Raw genomic sequence first — 23,941 nt, 5'->3', positions numbered from 1 at the left:
AAGACTGGTGGAGACTAAAGCAAACTGAGTTTGTTACATTTCAAGGAATTCAAGAATACTTATAATTTTATAAAACCCACTATGGGCCTAATTAAACATCTGTGAACTGCATGAAACTTTGTTTCATAAACCAGCTAAAGACCCCTGATTTACTTGACGGCGTACGAAGTGCTAACTGTGTATGGATATTATTCTCATATAATTCTAACCGCAACCCTTTACAAGGGATAGTTTCACCTCCCAGTTGTCCCAACCAGGAAACGAGGGCTTAGGAGGTAGTTTCCTCACCCCAAGTCAGACAGGTGAGGCTCCCTGGCCCAGGCTCTCATCCACGGTGCCAGACCCCAGAGTCTGCATCCTGTCACTTCACTCCAGGGCCTCTCTGAGCAGAGGGCTTCCAGCCTTTTCCACCTGAATGTCCCAATGTGCTCCCCTCCCACCACCTCGGACCCCCTGCTTCCCGCCCAGATGCCCTGCTACTCAGGCTCTTCGCAACATCTTCTGTTCCCTTGGCCTCTGATTCTACTGGTGTCTTTGCGTTTGGGCAGTTTCTCATCAGGTAGCTGACATTTCTCTGCACCAGCACTGGGCTGGTTACAATTCTTAGTAACTTATTATCTCATTGCAAATGAATGTGACAAGCATATCAGTATAATATATTTTTACTGCTATTGTTTTAAATAGGTGCACGTTTTCCTTAAGTTTTAAAATGATATTTCAGTAATGCTCAGATTTTTGTTACAAGTGGAATTGGCCCTACTATAACACCCCCTACCTTTCTACTCAATGGAGCCGTTCCAGGTACCACTGTGAATCCTGTAAAATGATGGGAGATCTCTGGGTAAAGCCCTGTTGTGTCAGCTGGCCTCAAAACATGTTTTTGAAAAGCAAACTGTAAGAGTCATTATGTATAGAAATCCAAGTGAATTACCTTTGAGGAAAAAGAGCCATTTCTTTACTTATCCATTCTCAGGTAGCTGCTTGGGTTTTACGATCCCAAAGACAGAACAGCAGCCCTGGGGCATGTTTCCCACCAGGCTGCCTCTCGTGGATTACATTACTCGGGGAAGACACAGTTATAACGGCACGCTCGCACCAGTGCTGCAGTTTATGTGGAATATTTGAGTCCCTTTAACCTTCTGTGAAAACTGTCACCAAAAACAGTATTTCTTTAGGTGGCTTTAACATAACATTTTGATTTGAATTTCCAGACAAAAAGAATGAGAAGTTACTGGGACATACATTGCAACCTGTGATACATTCTCCAGTCCTAACCATAAAGGGTGTATTGTTGTGCAGTCTTTCCACAAGAGAGTCCACCTAGGATATGCACAGTAATTCATCCACTTGCCCGTCTTTGTATAAATAGTTAACAAAAACAAACTATTTCTCTGCTATGAGAGTCAATATTCAGAAAAATCTATTTGTACTTGGAAAGTAGATGGGGGTGGGGCGCTTTGACTGCCTTAATTCTGCAAAATGACCAAATCCCAACTCACCCCTTCCTCATCCTCCAGTGATGGTATCAACATGAAGGTAGAAGCAACCAGAGTCTCACTGGCTGAGGTGCTGTGGTGCTGCGAGGTCCAAGTTATGATAGCCGTTTGTTGAATTCTTTCCAAGTGCCTGATACCCTTCTCACTATGTGCATTAACTCACTTAAACTTGACCCTGTACTGTACGTACTATTCTTTTTTAAATTGGAGTATAGTAGAGTTGATTTACAATGTTGTGCTGGTGTCTGGTGTACAGCAAAGTGATTCAGTTATACATATACGTATGTGTCCTTTTTCACATTCTTTTCCATGATGGTTTATTACAGGATATTGAATATTGTTCCCTGTGCTGTACAGTAGGACCTTGTTGTTTATCGATTCCATAGATAAAACATGGTAACCATAATTCTGTTTTCTATGACTGTGAGTCAGTTTCTGTCTTATAAATAAGTTCATTTGTATCACTTTTTAGATTCTACATATAATCATATATGATATTTGTCTTTTTCTTTCTGGCTTACTTCACTTAGTATGACAATCTCTAGGTTCATCCATGTTGCTGCAAATGGCATTCTTTCATTCTTTTTTATGGCTAATTCCATTGTATATCTGTACCACATCTTCTTTATCCATTCATCTGTCAGTGGACACTTAGGTTGCTTCCATGGCTTGGCTATTATTAATAGTGCTGCAATGAACATCGGGGTGCATGTGTCTTTTCGAATTAGCATTTTCTCCGGCTATATTCCCAGGAGTGGGATTGCTGGATCATATGGCAACCCTATTTTTAGTTTTTTTGAGGAAACTTCATACTTTTCTCCACAGTGTCTGCTGTAGATACTATTCTTATCACCATTTTACTGATAAGGAAATGGAAGGACAGAGGGTTAAAGTAACCCAGCCCAGGGCACACAGCACGTAGTCATTTTTAGCAGACATGCTTGGACCACGGACCAAGTGTGCTCTCGTTGATGGAGTCAGTGAGGTCTGGTATGTGTGCTGGGACCTTACCTGCCCAGAGGCTTCTGTTAGACAGCCAAGGCTGAAAACTACTTCTACTTCTAAGGACTCCCAGAGCTGAAGAATCTGTATTATTATTCCCTCCATGTCCAGGTAATACCCATTACTCAGTAGTTCTCGATGCCAAGGGTGGTAGCAAATGAAGCCATTGATTCCATGTTCCCAAGTATTCCTCTTCTTTGTGGGAAAATTTGTAAACCACTTTTCAGTAAGACCGCCACATGCTTGCAGTGTTATCTTTCCTGCCCTGCATGTCAGTGACTACTTCCCCCAACTCCAGATCAACATGTGCTCCAGATGTCCTGCAATCAGAGCTGTCAATCCCATAGTTACATTTCAGCGGGAGACTTCACAGGTTCACTGCACATGGCCCACACTCACTGTCCCTGCTTGCAAGTTCTTTGGATGTGGGTCCCAGCCCCTGCTGCTGCATGAGGCCATTTCCTCTTGTCCTGTTACCAAGGGAAATAGAGGAGCTGCATTCAATCAGAAATGTGTAATACCCCCTCACGTGGGACCATGCATGAACAATGCTAAGTAGTAATTATTGGTGGATCAAAATGGAACAGAGTACTCTGGGGGGGGGGGAGAGTTTTTCCAGATTGCGGTAGACCCACAGAACATCTATGGATGTCACGTTTGAGGTTTTGACTCTTAGCAAGAAAACCAGGCGATCTGTGTACCTGGTTATTTGTAATTCTGTTGAGGGACCAGCTCGCGCCATGTACACCTTCTGACTGGTGTCCATTGTGAGACGTCTAGAGGCTTAGATTTTGGTTTGTTCATGTGGGTGCCCAGGCACTGAGCCATGTCAGCCAAACGGCCTCCTTCTTTCATTAATGTCACACTGACAAGCCCCATGTTGATGCTGATGCTCCTAGGGAAGCTCTTTAAGAACCTCTGCCCCACAGATAAACAATAAGGTCCCACTGTAGAGCACAGAGAACCATATTCAATATTCTGTGATAAACCATAATAGAAAAGAATATTAAAAAAAAGAATGTGTATATATGTATAACTGAGTCACTTTGCTGTACCACAGTAATTAACACAACGTTGTAATTCAACTATACTTCAACAAAAAATACATTAAAAAAGCATTCTTATTAGGCCGTGCTTTTGAATTTATATTTTAGGGCAGAAGGCAAATACAAGTAATTTAAATTAGAAAACTTGCTCGGTTTCATCTCGCTAGTGCAAATGGAGAATTTCACAGAAACAGTGTGTCAATTTTGGCTCCAATTTGGAAGTCTTTTCAGAACAATCTAATTGTATATTTCTAAGTTGAATAACGGAGTTCTGTTCAATTCTCTCTATCGTCGAGGGGTCTGGATAAGGGATCAAAGGCTAAGGACGGTAAAACAGGTGCCAGAGACCCAGGGATCCTGTAAAGGGAAGCGAGGTCCCGGGCGCTAAGATTGTGAAGCTGGTGTTGCAGGTGAAGGGAACGAGCAGGCCGAGGAGGGCAAGGGCTGGCGAGGAAAGAGGCCCAGGCGCTCGAGCGACTGACTCTGCGGCCTCCCCTCCCGCCCTGCTGCTTCTGGTCACTTCCACCAGCTCCTCTGAGACTCCCTGCAGAGACGTGTCCGCTTAAAACTGAGCACCCGGGCTTCCCTGGTGGCGCAGTGGTTGAGAGTCTGCCTGCCGATGCAGGGGACATAGGTTCGTGCCCCAGTCCTGGGGGATCCCACATGCCGTGGAGCGGCTGGGCCCGTGAGCCATGGCCGCTGGGCCTGCGCTCCGCAACGGGAGAGGCCACAACGAGAGGCCCGCTTACCATAAAAAAACAAAAAACAAAAAACAAAAAAACTGAGCACCCAGGAGGCTCGCCTTTGGGGGGGGGGGGTGTTTCACAACGGATACGTGGTCTGTGGGCATAAGCACACATTACTTTATAAAACTGGGCAGGGAAGCGCTATGCTATGTGCATTTGTGCAGATTAGCGCTGTGCTATCACAAAATCTTTTGCGAACTGATGGTGTTGAATTTTAGCATCCCAAATAATAAATTAGTATTTGCCCTTTCGTGACAACTTTGTTAAAGTAAGATTGCTGTCTTTGCCTCCTCGATCCACTTCTCACTGTGGGGCTTGCAAAACTTATTCAAACTTTGTATGTAAACCTGAAAGTACAAAAATGTGGACGAACATTTTATGAAATTGATGACGTTTCAGTGGATGCCTGGTGCTGGGTATCATGTGCAGTGATATGATCGTCCGGAGGAGGGCGCTGTGGTACCGCGTTTACTCGTGTGCTGTCTGGTGAATTCCTGAGTGGTCCCTGCGAGGATTTGTAAAGAAAAGTAGCAACGTTTGCTGGTCCTTTAACACTCCACTTCTTAAAACGCTGCTGAGATTAGGAAGTGACAGCTTCAGAGCTTCTATTGTCTGGAACTAAAGGGAGTTTGGTTCATCCCTGTCAGCCCCGCTGATATTTTTCTATTTGAGGCTCATTTCTTTTGAAGAATGTGTTTTAGCCGCTTCATCCAAACGCTCCTTAGATTGAAGAAGATTCACTTTTTAAGCGTTTTTCCCAAAGCCAGACTTACAAGTGAGGGTTGGTTTGTTATGAATATTTTAGCGTGAAGGTATCGCCATCTGCTTGGAACGTTTAAGACATTTGAACATGTAAAGCTACCCTTCTGCACCATCCTGCACTTTTTATCTGATTATACTGGATCCTGAGGTAATCCAAGAAATAGCTATTAAATCACAAAATGCTATTGCCAAACAATAATGTTCTGTTCTATTATCACACAAATTATTCAGATTAATATAATAAATCAATAACAAAATGAAATTTTAAAAATTAATCTTTCACACCTGTGATGTGAAGTTTTGATAAAAGCTAGGATGCACATCCTGAAATCTTCTCAATTCATTAATTAAAAATAGATTTTAGATTGAAGTATCTGGTTTCCCCGTAGCTTCATTACTAAGATTTTTCCATTATTTACTTAGAATAATGTATAAAATATAGTTTGTTGGAAAAGAAAGTCCAAGATGAGGTACGAATGGTTAGTTGGCTCTAACAGACTCTGTAAGGAAAACTCTGTGATGACTAACCGGCCAGTAAGAGAGGAACGGATAGTGTTTGTAAATAAAACATTTATTTCTCTAAAATGTTTAAGAAGCTTCCTAGAGGGTCATGATCAGACTTTAAGCATTGTGCTCTCTTACAAATGAAATGATAGGACCTTCACATTCAGACCAGAAGGGAAGTTAGGAGGTTTCTATTTGATCCTATCAGGAATGGCATTTGACAGCCAGGAACAGAGTCCTGAGAAATAATGGGTCAGTCAGACAGGGCTTTCTTTCCCTCGCATATGACTGGTAGCTGGAAGTGAGCTGTGGCCGATTGGCGGAGGTCTGTCCGATTCTCAAGACTTTTCCTCAAGGTTGCAAGATGACTGTTGGAACTTTTACCATTAATTAGAAATTCCTAATTAATAGCAAAGAAGAGAAAATGAAGGAGGAAGGGGCAATTCCTGTGTCAGGAAGACAAAATCTCAGCATCCCAGGAGATAGCCACTCACATCTCACCAGTAGGAAACAGTCCTTGTCACCTCTGCCAGGAAGGTGGGAAAGCAGCTTCAGCTGGCACAGTGCCAACCCTCAGAGGCTTAGTCTGTTAATGCAGGAAAAGGAGAGGAGTGTATTCTCCACCACACCTCTCTGTCACACCTCTGACTCTAAGGAAGATGAGGCACCTGGACCCGGAAAGACCGAAGGCTTCACCATGTCTCAGAGCTGGTGGCAGAGCCAGGGCTTCATGGAGCATGGTGGTGGGGTAGGATGGGAAAGGAGTGTGTCTTCTGAAGCTCCAAGGATTCTGCTTTAGCAAGAGCATAACAGGTAAAGAATGGGACGAATCACAGCAGCACTGTTCACACTACTAGCCGAGATATGGAAGCAACCTAAATGTCCATCGACAGAGGAGTGGGTAAAGAAGATGTGAGATATATATCATACACACACACACACACACACACACACACACACACACACACACACACACACAAATGGAATACTACTCAGCCATAAAAAAGAATGAAATAATGCTGTTTGCAGCAACATGGATGGACCTAACGATTATCATACTAAGTGAAGTAAGCCAGACAAAGACAAATATAATATGATATCACTTATATGTGGAATCTAAAAAAAAGATACAAATGGACCTATTTACAAAACAGAAATAGACACACAGAAATAGAAAACAAACTTTTGGTCACCAAAGGGGATGGGGTGGGAGGATGGATAAATTAAGAGTTTGGGATTAACAGATACACACTACTATATAGAAAACAGATAAACAAGGACCTACTATATAGCACAGGGAGCTATAATTTCTTGTAATAATCTGTAATGGAAAAGAATCTGAAAAAGAATATATGTATACATTTACATATATATAAAACAATCACTTAGCTGTACACCTGAAACTAACACAATATTGTAAATCAACTATACTTCAATTTTTAAGAAAAAAGAATGTAAAGAATCATGGCTTACTGAAATAATCCATGATCTAATAAGATCATAGTGGTTTGGTTTTCCTATAGAAATATGCAAAGAAAAATAAAGATCAAATCCTAACACCGTAATCAAGTGATAGTGTCTCTGTCAAGGCATTAGAATTTTGTTTGGTAGCAAAAATTTCATTTGAGAGCCTATTACTTCACAGTAAATAATGGAGATGTTCCCTCATGTAATCCTTGACTTCCTACTCTGAACACTGTGGCCCTCCCCCTCTCGAAGGCTGAGGGGGCGTGTGACCTGGGGACAGTGGTTGGGACAGTAGTGGCAGCAGAAAAGCAAGGCTGCTCTGAAAGCGGTTGCAGCTGACCTTCTCCCATTGCCGGGAGGGTAAAATTTGTCTTCTAGGAGAAGAGTTGTGAACAGGTGTTGACTTTCTCTCACAGATATCATTCAGCCATTCAAATACTTGTTCAATTGACACATTCAAGAATGCAACACTGTATCAGGTTACATATTAATCCAAGAAGAGGCTATGTATTACTGCTTATAACCTAGGACCACAGAGAAGTAATATGCAGACACCTGAGTGGAAATGATTTCTGAAAATTGTACAATATTAAAACTGGCCCCTTCGTGTTACAGACCAGGGCACTACAGGGTAGCAAACCAGGAATGACATAATTTAATTCGTTTGGAGAGTAGGAATTTGTTTTTTCATTTTCACATATGCTTAATTTGTTATAACTCCACGGGTTATGACTTCAGATCTTTTCAAACACAAAGACTTATGTGAATATTATAGTGTCATCTAAAATGACAGCTCTTCATTGTTTTCCCTTGATTCATGATTTATGCCTGGGGTATAAATGGGGAGCAACATTTACGGGCTGGGGATTCAGTTGCGTGTGATTCATTTGTAATTGCAGTGGGAGAAACTGCAGATGACCAGGAGTGAGAGGAGGAAGATATTCTGCTCTGTCACCTTCCACGTCATTGCCATCACCTGCGTGGTCTGGTCTTTGTACGTGTTGATTGATCGGACAGCGGAGGAAATCAAGCAAGGCAATGATAATGGTAAGAGCATGTGCCCATTCTCTTTCCCTCTTGGATCTTGGGACGACCCCCGAGACAGGCAGGGAAGATGTTTCCCAGAGCACGTTGGGTGCACGAGCAACACCCAGTACTGGCGACGGAGTCTGGTCGTTATGTTATTGATGACCGCTCGGACTATAAAGCACCGAGCATACAGGGTTCCCAAGCTGAGAAATAAGATTTATCACATAAACCTTAGTGGGGGAGAAATATACAGAGGCCATGCACCACTTTAGGCTTTTCAAGGAGCTGAAAAGTATCAGGTTCTGCCTGATGGGAAAAGGCAAACAGTGGTAAAAACAGAAGGTCTTTCATTGTATTCAATTCACCCCAATCACCAGCTTCTTGTAACACACAAATAAGATGGCAGTTAGCAGAGATGTGTTACAGCTTATTAATTAGCACACTATAACTTGATAGATTAACACTGCAGCTTGAAATATTTGCCGTGCTAAGTTTGATAATGAAGGATGGTATCAAGTCTGCAAAGAGAGATGTCTTAAAACCACCGAGGCATATTCTGACATTTTCAATGGATAGGTCCTTTAAAACAGGAGCAAAAATGGCTTATCTTCACCTCTGTACCCAGTTCTGTTTCCCAGCAGGTTCTGCTGGCTTTCAGCCTGTAGCCTAAATCATAGCAGGTGAAACAGTGAGGAATAATCCCCTAGCCTCCCCCTGGGAGGGAAATATATATATTATGTAGAAAACCAACCCTGAATTTGGAAGGAGAAGTTGTTTAGATGATAACACGAAGTTTGTGTCTCCCTCAAGAAAAGAAGTAGGTGGAAGAACAAGATGAGAGGCAGTGAGGAAAAGAAGGAAGGAGGAAAAGAATTTTTTTAAAGGAGAGGTTTCTTTCTTCTGTGTCTCTGTGTTGGGATTGACAAAAGCAGGGGGGAAGGCCCCCCTTCTCATGCTCCTTGGGTGCTGCTTCTGGGCAGAACAGGGCTGGGCTCAAAAGGACCGGGACCCCAGACCCCCTGGGATGTGTTTTATGTAGCTGGAGCATGTGTCTGGCAGGGGTTCTCCAGAGGCAGTGTCCTCTTCTGAACGGGAATGAAAGTGCTAGAAAAACCAGGTGGGGGGTATTTTTGTGTCAATACTAACTCATTTATATACAGTTTATACCAAACTACGTTGTTTACCACTCATTATGCATTATTCCTGAGATGCTGGATTTTAAAATGTCTATCACATCCCTGCTGTCTAAGTTCCTTCGTAGGAACTTTTTATTTATTTATATATTTTAAGCCCATATCGCCTACGGCTACAGGAACTGGCTCAAGCCAGGTAACAGAAAGTATGCCACAAACATTGCAGCTGATCCTGTGTGTACGTGAAGACAAAGAGGCACCCCATCACCTTCCCCACCTCACTACACCCAGCCTACGACCTTAGGACTGCAGTGTTTCCTCACAATCCAGAGCAGACCTGAAGCCGGGCTGGATATGTCCCAATGTCAGTGTTCCAGCGTAGCCTAGCCATCTCCCGGTGGCCACCCTGCCTGGGCCTGGCTGCCCCAGGCTGCAGGGCTCCCGCTGCTGTCCCCCAGCTACAGGGGAGGGAAACAAGATGATGGCCCCTCTCCCAGACAGAAGAGGAGGATGCAATCTCACGTCATCCATAGGCAGGCAGCTCAGAGCCTCTCTGTTGAGTCATTTACTCAGTCCCACTTCTGACACATGTGAGTGAACAGCAGTCGTTTATCCCACAGTGGACATGACTGTCACCACCTCAGCCCTGAAACCCGTGACCCAGGAGCCATGCCTCTTTCAATTTATCTCCCTCTCTAGTCCCCCAGCTGTCATTGTCTTCAGGTGTCACTTCTATGCTGGTAACCCCCCCCCCACACACACACACACAAATGATCTCCAACCACTCATCTACCTGCCTCCCAGACCTCTCCATTTAAAGGTCTCCCAGGCACCTGGACGCAGTGTGTCCAAACTCCTAAGCTACCACCACTTCCCACTCTGACCCCCGTAGGAATGGCATCGCTAACCCCCGGTAACCAAATGCACCCCAGGCTTCACTCCTCGCCACCCCCCACTTCCACCTTACATAGGTCACCAAGTCCTATTTATTTAGTCTGTGCCACACACCTCAGGGATCTGTCCATTTCTCTCCCTCCCCACTCTGCCACCACCTGTGTGATCATCTCTTTTACTGGAAAACTGCTCCTTAGCTAGACTTTCTCCAGTTTTGCCCACCTTCAACCCACATCCAGAAATGGACTCGCAGCAAATTTACAAAACACAAATCTGACCACATTCTATCCCTGTTTATTCATGTTTCTTAAAATACACCCTGGGCTCTGAAACGGGGCTATGCTGACCCCGTGACCTGGCTGAAGCCAATTATGTCCAACACTGGTTCAGCTCCCAGATCTGCTTCCAGACCCTGCTCTGCTTTTCCGTCTCCATGACACGTCCTCCCAGCTTCTCATGTCAGCCCCAGACACTCACTCTCACGCTCACGGCTCATCACACACCTCCCTGAGCCCCACTCAGCCCTTCACAATTTACCTTAGACATCACTCCCTCTTGGAAACTCAGTTCGGCTCCCTGAGCTAGAATAATTGTTACTACCTCAGCAGCTCTCAACATGTGGTCCCCAAATCCACAGCATCAGCATTACCTAGGCATTTGTTAGAAATGCAGTTTCCTGGCTTCTCCCCACCCCAGACCTGTGAATCAGATTCTGCGGGTGGAGCCCAGCAATGTGTGGGTAGCTGACACCCTCTAAGTGTTGAGAACACCTGCTCCCGTAGCCCCCCTACCTTGACTGCCTGTTGCACCCCCTGTGCAGATTCTATACCACTACAAAGCGGGAGTTTTACCCCCAAAGGTTTAATTACCCCTTACATGATTCTGTTGTGCAGTCAGGCTGAGAAGCTCTGCCCTACCAGGAGACTTACAACACTTTATTATAATCACTTATTTAACTGTCTGTCTCCCCTCACCAGTAGACTGAGCTCCAAGCAGGCTGGGCAGTGTCTGTCCTGCTCACCAGCACATCCTGGGTGCTGAGCACTGTGTCTGGGACCTGGCAAGGGGCCCAGTCAATGGAGGAGGAATGGCGACAGTGAATGCCTCATACACACATTTTTCCACTTTTTTTCTTTCTTTTGGAATTTCTCTTCAAAATATTTTTTCCCTTTCTCAGTTCTGGGTAGATGCAGGATTTCAGACCACAGTCTCCAATGGACTGTCCCTCAGAGTCCTCAGTCATATTTCCCAACAGAAAAGGTTGAATGATAACCAAAGGTCAGCTTCTTAATATCTATAGCTATAGCTATCTATAAACATATATACACACACACAGTATATAGGGTCAGCTTTCTACCATATACTTTTAAAAGTTATTTTCAGGTTTTAAAAAATATTTATTTTTGGCTGGGTCAGGTCTTGGTTGCGGCACGCGAGATCTTTCATTGCGGCGTGTGGGCTCTTCTTTGCGGCACGCAGGCTTCTCTCTAGTTGTGGCACATGAGCTCCAGAGCGTGTGGGCTCAGTAGTTGCGCCATGTGGGCTTAGTTACCCTGCGGCATGTGGGATCTTAGATCCCGGATCAGGGATCGAACCCGCATCCCATGCACTGGAAGACAGATTCTTAACCACTGGACCACCAGGAAAGTCCCTATTTTCAGTTTCTTAAAAGCAAATGAAAATGAGATAGCTTTTATCTTTGGTGTACAGAGCTTCTGAAATAGGAAGAAGCGAGATCTTTATCACGAAGCAGTCCCCGTGGTTATTCCTACAGAGTCATTGACCAGAGGGACAGCTCCTGACTTGGGTAATTTCAAATGGGGCCATGGAGACTTTTGTAAAAGTTTTTTAGTAGAAGACTCTCTGCACTTATGTTCAAATTGTATTTAACACCTAACTTCCCAAAGTGCAAATTTTCGGGTACTGTGGGAATCTGTGTGAATTATTAATCTTCCTTTGGTGTTGGAAGAGGGAGAGCTGCTCCTGAATTGGCTTTTAAAGTTTTGGAAAAAAACTGCATAATTGAAAAGTCAAAATATTTTAAATCCATCTTGGAAATATTTGAGGAGAAACAAATTGCCTTCTTTAACCAGAGTGGAGGTCGAATATAAAACAGCATCTTCTGAGCTGTAATAACAACAGTGCCAGGAAAAAGTCCTTTGTATGTTTTTAAGTGGCTGTCCTTTCAGATTAAATAAACATCATGCCCCAGGATCCCTATTTCCTGTGATGAAAACAAAAACAAAAATAAATACATGGTACTTGAAACTTTAACTCCCTAAATTATCCATGTTGCCAACTCTAACTTGGGAGAACAATTAATCCTCCTGCCTTATCTTTACATATTCTAGAGGAATGCTCCAGGGTACATCTGTGTGCTGAAAACAAATCACAAAAATACAGACCAAGAAAATGACACAAAAGTTCATGCTATTTTCTTTCATAAATTTGTTTAGTTATTTTTGGATGCATCGTGTCTTTGTTGCTGTGCACGGACGTTCTCTAGTTGCGGTGAGCAGGGGCTACTCTTCGTTCTGGTGCACGGGCTTCTCGTTGCGGTGGCTCCTCTTCTTGCGGAGCACAGGCTCTAGGTGCGCGGGCTCAGTAGTTGTGGCTTGCAGGCTCCAGAGTGCAGGCTCAGTAGTTGTGGCGCACAGGCTTAGTTGCTCCATCTACCTTACGTTTCGTAGTGTATATATGTCCATGCCTCTTTTTTGCTTTGTCACAGCTTACCCTTCCCCCTCCCCATATCCTCAACTCCATTCTCTAGTAGGTCTGTGTCTTTATTCCTGTCTTACCCCTAGGTTCTTCATGACATTTTTTTTTCTTCTTAAATTCCATATATATGTGTTAGCATACGGTATTTGTCTTTCTCTTTCTGACTTACTTCACTCTATATGACTCTAGGTCTATCCACCTCATTACAAATAACTCAATTTCGTTTCTTTTTCTGGCTAAGTAATATTCCATTGTATATATGTGCCACATCTTCTTTATCCATTCATCCGATGATGGACACTTAGATTGTTTCCATCTCTGGGCTATTGTAAATAGGGCTGCAATGAACATTTTGGTACATGTCTCTTTTTGAATTATGGTTTTCTCAGGGTATATGCCCAGTAGTGGGATTGCTGGGTCATATGGTAGTTCTATTTGTAGTTTTTTAAGGAACTTCCATACTGTTCTCCATAGTGGCTGTACCAATTCACATTCCCACCAGCAGTGCAAGAGTGTTCCCTTTTCTCCACACCCTCTCCAGCATTTATTGTTTCTAGATTTTTTGATGGCCATTCTGACTAGTGTGAGATGGTATCTCATTGTACTTTTGATTTGCATTTCTCTAATTAAAGATGTTGAGCATTCTTTCTTGTGTTTGTTGGCAGTCTGTATATCTTCTGTGGAGAAAGGTCTATTTAGGTCTTCTGCCCATTTTTGGATTGGGTTATTTTTTTGTTAATTGAGCTGCATGAGCTGCTTATAAATTTTGGAGATTAATCCTTTGTCAGTTGCTTCATTTGCAAATATTTTCTCCCATTCTGAGGGTTGTCTTCTGGTCTTGTTTATGGTTTCCTTTGCTGTGCAAAAGCTTTTAAGTTTCATTAGGTCCCAGGTGTTTATTTTTGTCTTTATTTCCATTTCTCTAGGAGGTGGGTCAAAAAGGATCTTGCTGTGATTTATGTCATAGAGTGTTCTGCCTATGTTTTCCTCTAAGAGTTTGATAGTTTCTGGCCTTACATTTAGGTCTTTAATCCATTTTGAGCTTATTTTTGTGTATGGTGTTAGGGAGTGATCTAATCTCATACTTTTACATGTCCCTGTCCAGTTTTCCCAGCACCACTTATTGAAGAGGCTGTCCTTTCTCCACTGTACATTCCTGCCTCCTTTATCAAAGATAAGGTGACCAGATGTCCGTGGGTTTATCTCTGGGCTTTCTATCCTGTTCCATTGATCTATATTTCTGTTTTTGTGCCAGTACCACACTGTCTTGATTACTGTAGCTTTCTAGTATAGTCTGAAGTCAGGGAGCCTGATTCCTCCAGCTCCATTTTTCGTTCTCAAGATTGCTTTGGCTATTCGGGGTCTTTTGTGTTTCCATACAAATTGTGAAATTTTTTGTTCTAGTTCTGTGAAAAATGCCAGTGGTAGTTTGATAGGGATTGCATTGAATCTGTAGATTGCTTTGGGTAGTAGAGTCATTTTCACAATGTTGATTCTTCCAATCCAAGAACATGGTATATCTCTCCATCTATTTGTATCACCTTTAATTTCTTTCATCAGTGTCTTATAATTTTCTGCATACAGGTCTTTTAATCTTTTTGTTGCAATGATAAATGGGAGTGTTTTTGTTGCAATGGTAAGTGGGAGTGTTTTCTTGATTTCACTTTCAGATTTTTCATCATTAGTATATAGGAATGCCAGAGATTTCTGTGCATTAATTTTGTATCCTGCTACTTTACCAAATTCATTGATTAGCTCTAGTAGTTTTCTGGTAGCATCTTTAGGATTTTCTATGTATAGTATCATGTCATCTGCAAACAGTGACAGCTTTACTACTTCTTTTCCGATTTGGATTCCTTTTACTTCCTTTTCTTCTCTGATTGCTGTGGCTAAAACTTCCAAAACTATGTTGAGTAAGAGTGGTGAGAGTGGGCAACTTTGTCTTGTTCCTGATCTTAGTGGAAATGCTTTCACTTTTTCACCATTGAGGATGATGTTGGCTGTCGGTTTCTCATATATGGCCTTTAATATGTTGACGAAAGTTCCCTCTATGCCTACTTTCTGCAGGGTTTTTATCATAAATGGGTATTGAATTTTGGTGAAAGCTTTCTCTGCATCTATTGAGATGATCATATGGTTTTTCTCCTTCAATTTGTTAATATGGTGTATCACGTTGATTGATTTGCGTATATTGAAGAATCCTTGCATTCCTGGAATAAACCCCACTTGATCATGGTGTATGATCCTTTTAATGTGCTGTTGGATTGTTTGCTAGTATTTTGTTGAGGATTTTTGCATCTATGTTCATCAGTGATATTGGCCTGTAGTTTTCTTTGTGACATCCTTCTCTGGTTTCGGTATCAGGGTGATGGTGGCCTCGTAGAATGAATTTGGGAGTGTTCCTCCCTCTGCTATATTTTGGAACAGTTTGAGAAGGATGGGTGTTGGGTGTTAGCTCTTCTCTAAATGCTTGATAGAATTCGCCTGTGAAGCCATCTGGTACTGGGCTTTTGTTTGTTGGAAGATTTTTAATCACAGTTTCAATTTCAGTGCTTGTGATTGGTCTATTCATATTTTCTATTTCTTCCTGATTCAGTCTTGGCAGGTTGTGCATTTCCAAAAATTTGTCCATTTCTTTCAGGTTGTCCATTTTATTGGCATAGAGTTGCTTGTAATAATCTCTCACGATCTTTTGTATTTCTGCAGTGTCAGCTGTTACTTCTTTTTCATTTCTAATTCTATTGATTTGAGTCTTCTCCCTTTTTGATGAGTCTGGCTAATGGTTTATCAATTTTGTTTATGTTCTCAAAGAACCAGCTTTTAGTTTTATTGATCTTTGCTATCGTTTCCTTCATTTGTTTCATTTATTTCTGATCTGATTTTTATGATTTCTTTCCTTCTGCTAACTTTGTGGGGGTTTTTTTGTGTTTTTTTTTTTTGGTTGTTCGTCTTTCTCAAATTGCTTTAGGTGCAAGGTTAGGTTGTTTATTCGAGATGTTTCCTGTTTCTTAAGGTAGGATTGTATCGCTATAAACTTCCCTCTTAAAACTCCTTTTGCTGCATCCCATAGGTTTTGGGTCGTCGTGTCTCAACAGTCATTTGTTTCTAGGTATTTTTTGATTTCCTCTTTGATTTCTTCAGTGATCACTTCGTTATTAAGTAGTGTATTGTTTAGCCTCCATGTGTTTGTATTTTTTACAGATCTTTTCCTGTAATTGATATCTAGTCTCATAGCATTGTGGTTGGAAAAGATACTTGATACAATTTCAGTTTTATTAAATTTACCAAGGCTTGATTTGTGACCCAAGATAGGATCTATCCTGGAGATGGTTGCATGAGCACTTGAGAAAAATGTGTATTCTGTTGTTTTTGGATGGAATGTCCTATAAATATCAAGTCCATCTTGTTTAATGTATCCTTTAAAGCTTGTGTTTCCTTATTTATTTTCATTTTGGATGATCTGCCCATTGGTGAAAGTGGGGTGTTAAAGTCCCCTACTATGAATGTGTTACTGTCGATTTCCCCTTTTATGGCTGTTAGTATTTGCCTTATGTATTGAGGTGCTCCTGTGTTTGGTGCATAAATATTTACAATTCTTATATCTTCTTCTTAGATCGGTCCCTTGATCATTATGTAGTGTCCTTCTTTTTCTCTTCTAATAGTCTTTAAAGTCTATTTTGTCTGATATGAGAATTTCTGCCCCAGCTTTCCTTTGGTTTCCATTTGCATGAAATATCTCTTTCCATCCCCTTACTTTCAGTCTGTATGTGTCTCTAGGTCTGAAGTGGGTCTCTTGTAGACAGCATATATATGGGTCTTGTTTTTGTATCCATTCAGCCAATCTGTGTCTTTTGGTGGGAGCATTTAGTCCATTTACATTTAAGGTAATTATTGATATGTATGTTCCTATTCCCATTTTCTTAATTGTTTTGAGTTCGTTATTGTAGGTCTTTTCTTTCTCTTGTGTTTCTTGCCTAGAGAAGTTCCTTTAGCATTTCTTGTAAAGCTGGTTTGGTGGTGGTGAACTCTCTCAGCTTTTGACTGTCTGTAAAGGTTTTAATTTCTCCATCAAATCTGAATGAGATCTTTGCTGGGTAGGGTAATCTTGGCTCCAGGGTTTTCTCCTTCATCACGTTAAATATGTCCTGCCAGTCCCTTCTGGCTTGCAGAGTTTCTGCTGAAAGATCAGCTGTTACCTTATGGGGATTCCCTTGTGTGTTATTTGCTATTTTTCCCTTCTGCTTTTAATGTTTTCTTTGTATTTTATTTTTGATACTTTGATTAATATGTGTCTTGGCGTATTTCTCCTTAGATTTATCCTGTATGGGACTCTCGGTCCCTCCTGGACTTGATTAACTATTTCCGTTCCCATATTAGGGAAGTTTTCAACTATAATCTCTTCAAATATTTTCTCAGTCCCTTTCTTTTTCTCTTCTTCTTCTGGAACCCCTATCATTCGAATGTTGCTGTGTTTAATGTTGTCCCAGAGGTCCCTGAGACTGTCCTCAGTTCTTTTCATTCTTTTTTCTTTATTCTGCTCTGCAGTAGTTATTTCCACTATTTTATCTTCTACATCACTTATCTGTTCTTCTGCCTCAGTTATTGTGCTATTGATCCCATCTAGAGTATTTTTAATTTCATTTATTGTGTTGTTCATCGTTTCATCTTTAATTCTTCTAGGTCCTTGTTAACTGTTTCTTGCATTTTGTCTATTCTATTTCCATGATTTTGGATCATCTTTACTATCATCATTCTGCATTCTTTTTCAGGTAGACTGCCTATTTCCTCTTCACTTGTTAGGTCTGGTGGATTTTTATCTTGCTCCTTCACCTGCTGTGTGTTTTTCTGTCTTCTGATTTTGCTTATCTTACTGTGTTTGGGGTTTCCTTTTTGCAGGCTGCAAGTTTGTAGTTCCCGTTGTTTTGGGTGTCTGTCCCCAGTGGCTAAGGGTGGTTCAGTGGGTTGTGTAGGCTTCCTGGTGGAGGGGACTAGTGCCTGTGTTCTGGTGGATGAGGCTAGATCTTGTCTTTCTGGTGGGCAGGTCCATGTCTGGTGGTGTGTTTTGGGGTGTTTGTGGACTTTTTATGATTTTAGGCAGCCTCTTTGCTAATGGGTGGCGTTGTGTTCCTGTCTTGCTAGTTGTTTGGCATAGGGTGTCCAGCACTGTAGCTTGCTGGTCGTTGAGTGAAGCTGGGTGCTGGTGTTGAGATCTCTCGAAGATTTTCGCCGTTTTGATATTATGTGGAGCTGGGAAGTCTCTTGTGGACCAGTGTCCTGAAGTTGGCTCTCCCACCTCAGAGGCACAGCACTGACTCCTGGGTGCAGCATCAAGAACCTTTCATCCACAGAGCTCCTCAATTTGGGATGATTCGTTGTCTATTCATGTGTTCCACAGATGCAGGGTACATCAAGTTGTCTAAATTATTTTTTTAAAAAAGAAACAAAGTGTTTACACAAACTGCACATGTATCATTCATGTTTACTCACAATAAATATTACCATTAAAACTAGTTAAGGAAAGAGAGACCATCAAGATGGCTGAAAAGTAAAATGCGGAGATCACCTTCCTCCCCACACATACATGAGAAATACATCCACACGTGGAACAACTCCTACAGAACACCTACTGAACGCTGGCAGAAGACCCCAGACCTCCCAAAAGGCAAGAAACTCCCCAGGTACCTGGGTAGGGCAAAAGAAAAAAGAAAAAACAGAGACGAAACAACAGGGATGGGACCGGCACCAGTGGGAGGGAGCTGCGCAGGAGCAAAGGTTTCCACACGGTAGGAGCCCCTTCGTGGTCAGAGACTGCGGGTGGCGGAGGGGGGAGCTTCGGATCCGCAGAGGAGAGCGCAGCCACAGGGGCGCCGAGGGCAAAGCGGAGAGATTCCCGCACAGAGGATCGGTGCTGACCAGCACTCACCAGCCCGAGAGGCGGGCAGGGCTGGGAGCTGAGGCTCGGGCTTTGTTCAGAGCGTAGGGAGAGGACTGGGGTTGGTGGCATGAACACAGCCTGAAGGGGCTAGTGCGCCACGGCTAGCCAGGAGGGAGTCCAGGGAAAAGTCTGGAGCTGCCGAAGAGTCGAGAGACCATTGTTTCAGGGTGCACGAGCAGAGGGGATTAAGAGCGCTGCTTAAAGGAGCTGTAGAGACGGGCGTGAGCCGCAACTAACAGTGTGGACCCCCGAGCCGGGCATGGGATGCTCCGGCTGCTGCTGCCACCACTAAGAAGCAGCCTGTGTGTGAGCACAGGTCACTATCCACACCTCCCCTTCTGGGAGCCTGTGCAAACCACCACTGCCGAGGTCCCGTGATCCAAGGACAACTTCCCTTGGAGAACGCACGGCGCGCCTCAGGCTGGTGCAACGTCATGTTGGCCTCTGCTGCCGCAGGCTCGCCCCGCACTCCGGATCCCTCCCTCCCCCCAGCCTGAGTGAGCCAGAGCCCCCGAATCAGCGTCTCCTTTAACCCTGTCCTGTCTGAGCGAACAACAGACGCCCTCTGGCGACCTACATGCACAGGCGGGTCCAAATCCATAGCTGAACCCCAGGAGATGTGCGAAAAAAGAAGAGAAAGGGAAATCTCTCCCAGCAGCCTCAGGAGCAGCGGATTAAATCTCCACAATCAACTTGATGTACCCTGCATCGGTGGAATACCTGAATAGACAATGAATCAGCCCAAATAGAGGAGGTGGACTTTAGTAGCAACGATATATTTATATTTTTTCCTTTTTCTCTTTTTGTGAGTGTGTATGTGTATACTTCTGTGTGTGATTCTGTCTGTATAGCTTTGCTTTCGCCATTTGCCCTAGGGTTCTGTCTCTCCATTTTTGTTTTGTTTTTTTTTAGTATAGTTTTTAATGCTCCTTCCTCCCTTGCCTTCTCTCTCTCTCTCTCTCTTTCTTTCCTTTTCCCTTTTCTTCTGAGCCGTGTGGCTGACAGGGTCTTGGAGCTGCAGCCAGCCTTCAGTGCTGTGTCTCTGAGGTGGGAGAGCCAACTTCAGGACACTGGTCCACAAGAGACCTCCCAGCTCCACATAATATCAAAATGGCGAAAATCTTTGAGAGATCTTCATCTCAACACCAGCACCCAGCTTCACTCAACGACCAGCAAGCTACAGTGCTGGACACCCTATGCCAAACAACTAGTAAGACAGGAACACAACGCCACCCATTAGCAGAGAGGCGGCCTAAAATCATAGTACGTCCACAGACACTCCAAAACACACCACCAGACATGGACCTGCCCACCAGAAAGACAAGATCCAGCCTCATCCACCAGAACACAGGCACTAGTCCCCTCCACCAGGAAGCCTACACAACCCACTGAACCAACTTTAGCCACTGGGGACAGACACCAAAAACAACGGGAACTACGAAGCTGCAGCCTGCAAAAAGGAGACCCCAAACACAGTAAGATAAGCAAAATGAGAAGACAGAAAACACACAGCAGATGAAGCAACAAGATAAAAACCCACCAGACCTAACAAATGAAGAGGAAATAGGTAGGCAGTCTACCTGAAAAAGAATTCAGAGAAATGATAGTAAAGATGATCCAAAATTATGGAAATACAATGGAGAGAATACAAGAAACATTTAACAAGGACCTAGAAGAACTAATGAGCAAACACACAATGATGAACAACACAATAAATGAAATTAAAAATTCTCTAGAAGGGGCTTCCCTGGTGGCGCAGTGGTTGAGAGTCTGCCTGCCAATGCAGGGGACATGGATTCATGCCCCGGTCTGGGAAGATCCCACGTGCCGTGGAGCAGCTGGGCCCGTAAGCCATGGCCGCTGGGCCTGCGTGTACGGAGCCTGTGCTTTGCAACAGGAGCGGCCACAACAGTGAGAGGCCCGCATACCGCAAAAAAAAAAAAAAAAAAAAAAATTCTCTAGAAGGAATCAACAGCAGAATAACTGAGGCAGAAAAACAGATAAGGGACCTGAAAGGTAAAACAGTGGAAATAACTACTGCAGACAGAATAAAGAAATAAGAATGAAAAGAATTGAGGACAGTCTCAGAGACCTCTGGGACAACATTAAACACACCAACATTCAAATTATAGTGGTCCCAGAAGAAGAAGAGAAAAAGAAAGGGACTGAGAAAATATTTGAAGAGATTATAGTTGAAGACTTCTCTAACATGGTAAAGTAAATAGTTAATCAAGTCCAGGAAGTGCAGAGAGACCCATACAGGACAAATCCAAGGAGAAACACACCAAGACACATATTAATCAAAGTATCAAAAATTAAATACAAAGAAAAAATATCAAAAGCAGCAAGGGAAAAACAACAAATAATATACAAGGGAATCCCCATAAGGTGAACAGCTGATCTTTCAGCAGAAACTCTGCAAGCAGGAAGGGAGTGGCAGGACATATTTAAAGTGATGAAAGGGAAAAACCTACAACCAAGATTACTCTACCTAGCAAGGGTCTCGTTCAGATTCGACGGAGAAATTAAAACCTTTACCGACAAGCAAAAGCTGAGAGAATTCAGCGCCACCAAACCAGCTTGTTACAACAAATGCTGAAGGAACTTCTCTAGGCAGGAAACACAAAAGATGGAAAAGACCTACAATAACAAACCCAAAACAATTAAGAAAATGGTAATAGCAACATACATATTGATAATTACCTTAAATGTAAATAGAGTAAATACTCCAACCAAAAGACATAGACTGGCTGAATGGATACAAAAACGAGACCCATAGATGTGCTGTCTACAAGAAACCCAATTCAGACCTAGGGACAAATACAGACTGAGAGTGAGGGGGTGGAAAAAGATATTCCATGCAAGTGGAAATCAAAACAAAGCCTGAGTAGCAATTCTCATATCAGACAAAATGACTTTAAAATAAAGACTATTACAAGAGACAAAGAAGGACACTACATAATGATCAAGGGATCAATCCAAGAAGAAGATATAACAATTGTAAATATTTATGCACCCAACACAGGAGCACCTCAATATAAGGCTAATGCCAACAGCCATCAAAGGGGGAATCGACAGTAACAAAATCATAGTAGGGAACCTTAACACCCCACTTTCACCAATGGACAGATCATCCAAAATGAAAGTAAATAGGAAACACAAGCTTTAAATGATACAGTAAACAAGACGGACTTAATTGATAATTATAGGACATTCCATCCAAAAACAACAGAATACACTTTCTTCTCAAGCGCTCATGGAACATCCTCCAGGATAGATCATCTCTTGGGTCACAAATGAAACCTTGGTAAATTTAAGAAAATTGAAATTGTATCAAGTATCTTTTCCAAGCACAACACTATGAGACTAGATATCAATTACAGGGAAAAAAAATCTGTAAAAAATACAAACACATGGAGGCTAAACAATATGCTACTAAATAACCAAGATATCACTGAAGAAATCAAAGAGGAAATAAAAAAATACCGAGAAAGAAATGACAATGGAAACAAAATGACCCAATACCTATGCAGAAAAAGCAGTTCTAAGAGGGAAGTTTATAGCAATACAATCATACCTCAAGAAACATGAAAAATCTCAAATAAACAACCTAAATTCACACCTATAGCAATTAGAGAAAGAAGAACAAAAAAACCCCAAAGTTAGCAGAAGGAAAGAAACCATAAAGATCAGATCAGAAATAAATGAAAAAGAAATGAAGGAAATAATAGCAAAGATCAATAAAACTAAAAGGTGTGTTTCTTTGAGAAGATAAACAAAATTGGTAAACCATTTACCAGATTCGTCAAGAAAAAAAGGGAGAATACTGAAATCAATAGAATTAGAAATGAAAATGGAGAAGTAGCAACTGACACTGCAGAAATACAAAGGATCATGAGAGATTACTACAAGCAACTATATGGCAGTAAAATGGACACCCTGAAAGAAATGGGACAAATTCTTCGAAAAGCACAACATTCAGATACTGAACCAGGAAGAAATAGAAAATATAAACAGACCAGTCACAAGCAATGAAATTGAGAGAGACTGTGATTAAAAACTTTCCAACAAACAAAAGCCCAGGACCAGATAGATGGCTTCACAGGCGAATTCTATCAAACATTTAGAGAAGAGCTAACTCCTATATTTCTCACTCTTGCAAAATATAGCAGAGGAACACTCCCAAACTCATTCTATGAGACCACAATCACCCTGATACCAAAAGCAGATGAAGATGTCACAAAGAAAGAAAACTATAGGCCAATATCACTGATGAACATAGATGCAAAAATCCTCAACAAAATACTAGCAAACAGAATCCCACGGCACATTAAAAGGATCATACACCATGATCAAGTGGGGTTTATTCCAGGAATGCAAGGATTCTTCAATAAATGCAAATCAATCAATGTGATACACCATATTAACAAATGAAGGTGAAAAACCATATGATCATTTCAATAGAAAAGGCTTTTGACAAAATGCAACAGTTTTAAGATAAAAATACCCTCCAGAAAGTAGGCATAGAGGGAACTTACCTCAACATAATAAAGGCCATATATGACAAACCCACCTCCAACATTGTTCTCAATGGTGAAAAACTGAAACCATTTCCACTAAGATCAGGACCAAGACAAAGTTGCCCATTCTCCCCACTATTATTCAACACAGTTTTGGAAGCTCTAGCCACAGCAATGAGAGAAGAGAAAGAAATAAAAGAAGTCCAAATCAGAAAAGAAGAAGTAAAGCTGTCACTGCAGATGACATGGTACTAGACATAGAGAATCCTAAAGATGCTATCAGAAAACTACTAGAGCTAATCAATGAATTTGGTAAAGTAGCAGGATAGAAAATTAATGCACAGAAATCTTGCATTCCTATACACTAATGATGAAAAATCTGAAAGAGAAATTAAGAAATCACTCCCATTTACCACTGCAACAGAAAGAATAAAATACCTAGGAATAAACCTACCTAAGGAGAAAAAAAACCCATATGCAGAAAACTACAAGACACTGATGAACGAAATTAAAGATAATACAAATAGATGGAGAGATATACCACATTCTTGGATTGGAAAAAATCAACATTCTGAAAAGGACTATACTACCCAAAGCAATCTACAGGTTCAATGCGATCCCTACCAACCTACCAATGACATTTTTCACAGAACTAGAACAAAAAAGTTCACAATTTTTATGGAAACACA

The 23,941-nt window shown here is 42.1% G+C and overlaps 1 protein-coding gene across 2 annotated transcripts in view; it reads left to right on the top strand.

Moving 5' to 3' along the window:
• Positions 1 to 23,941, top strand: part of MARCHF1 (membrane associated ring-CH-type finger 1) — a 304,632-nt gene that overhangs the window by 277,121 nt on the left and 3,570 nt on the right. For both annotated transcript variants that reach the window (XM_060114799.1, XM_060114791.1), the window contains one exon: positions 7,923 to 8,070. In XM_060114799.1, coding sequence (XP_059970782.1) covers positions 7,923 to 8,070 — 148 coding nt within the window. The remainder of the gene's footprint in view (positions 1 to 7,922; positions 8,071 to 23,941) is intronic.

This window comes from Mesoplodon densirostris, chromosome 1 (genome assembly GCF_025265405.1).
Source record: "Mesoplodon densirostris isolate mMesDen1 chromosome 1, mMesDen1 primary haplotype, whole genome shotgun sequence".
NCBI classification, from domain to species: Eukaryota; Metazoa; Chordata; class Mammalia; order Artiodactyla; family Ziphiidae; genus Mesoplodon; species Mesoplodon densirostris.
This window is presented reverse-complemented; position numbering and strand designations above follow the sequence as displayed.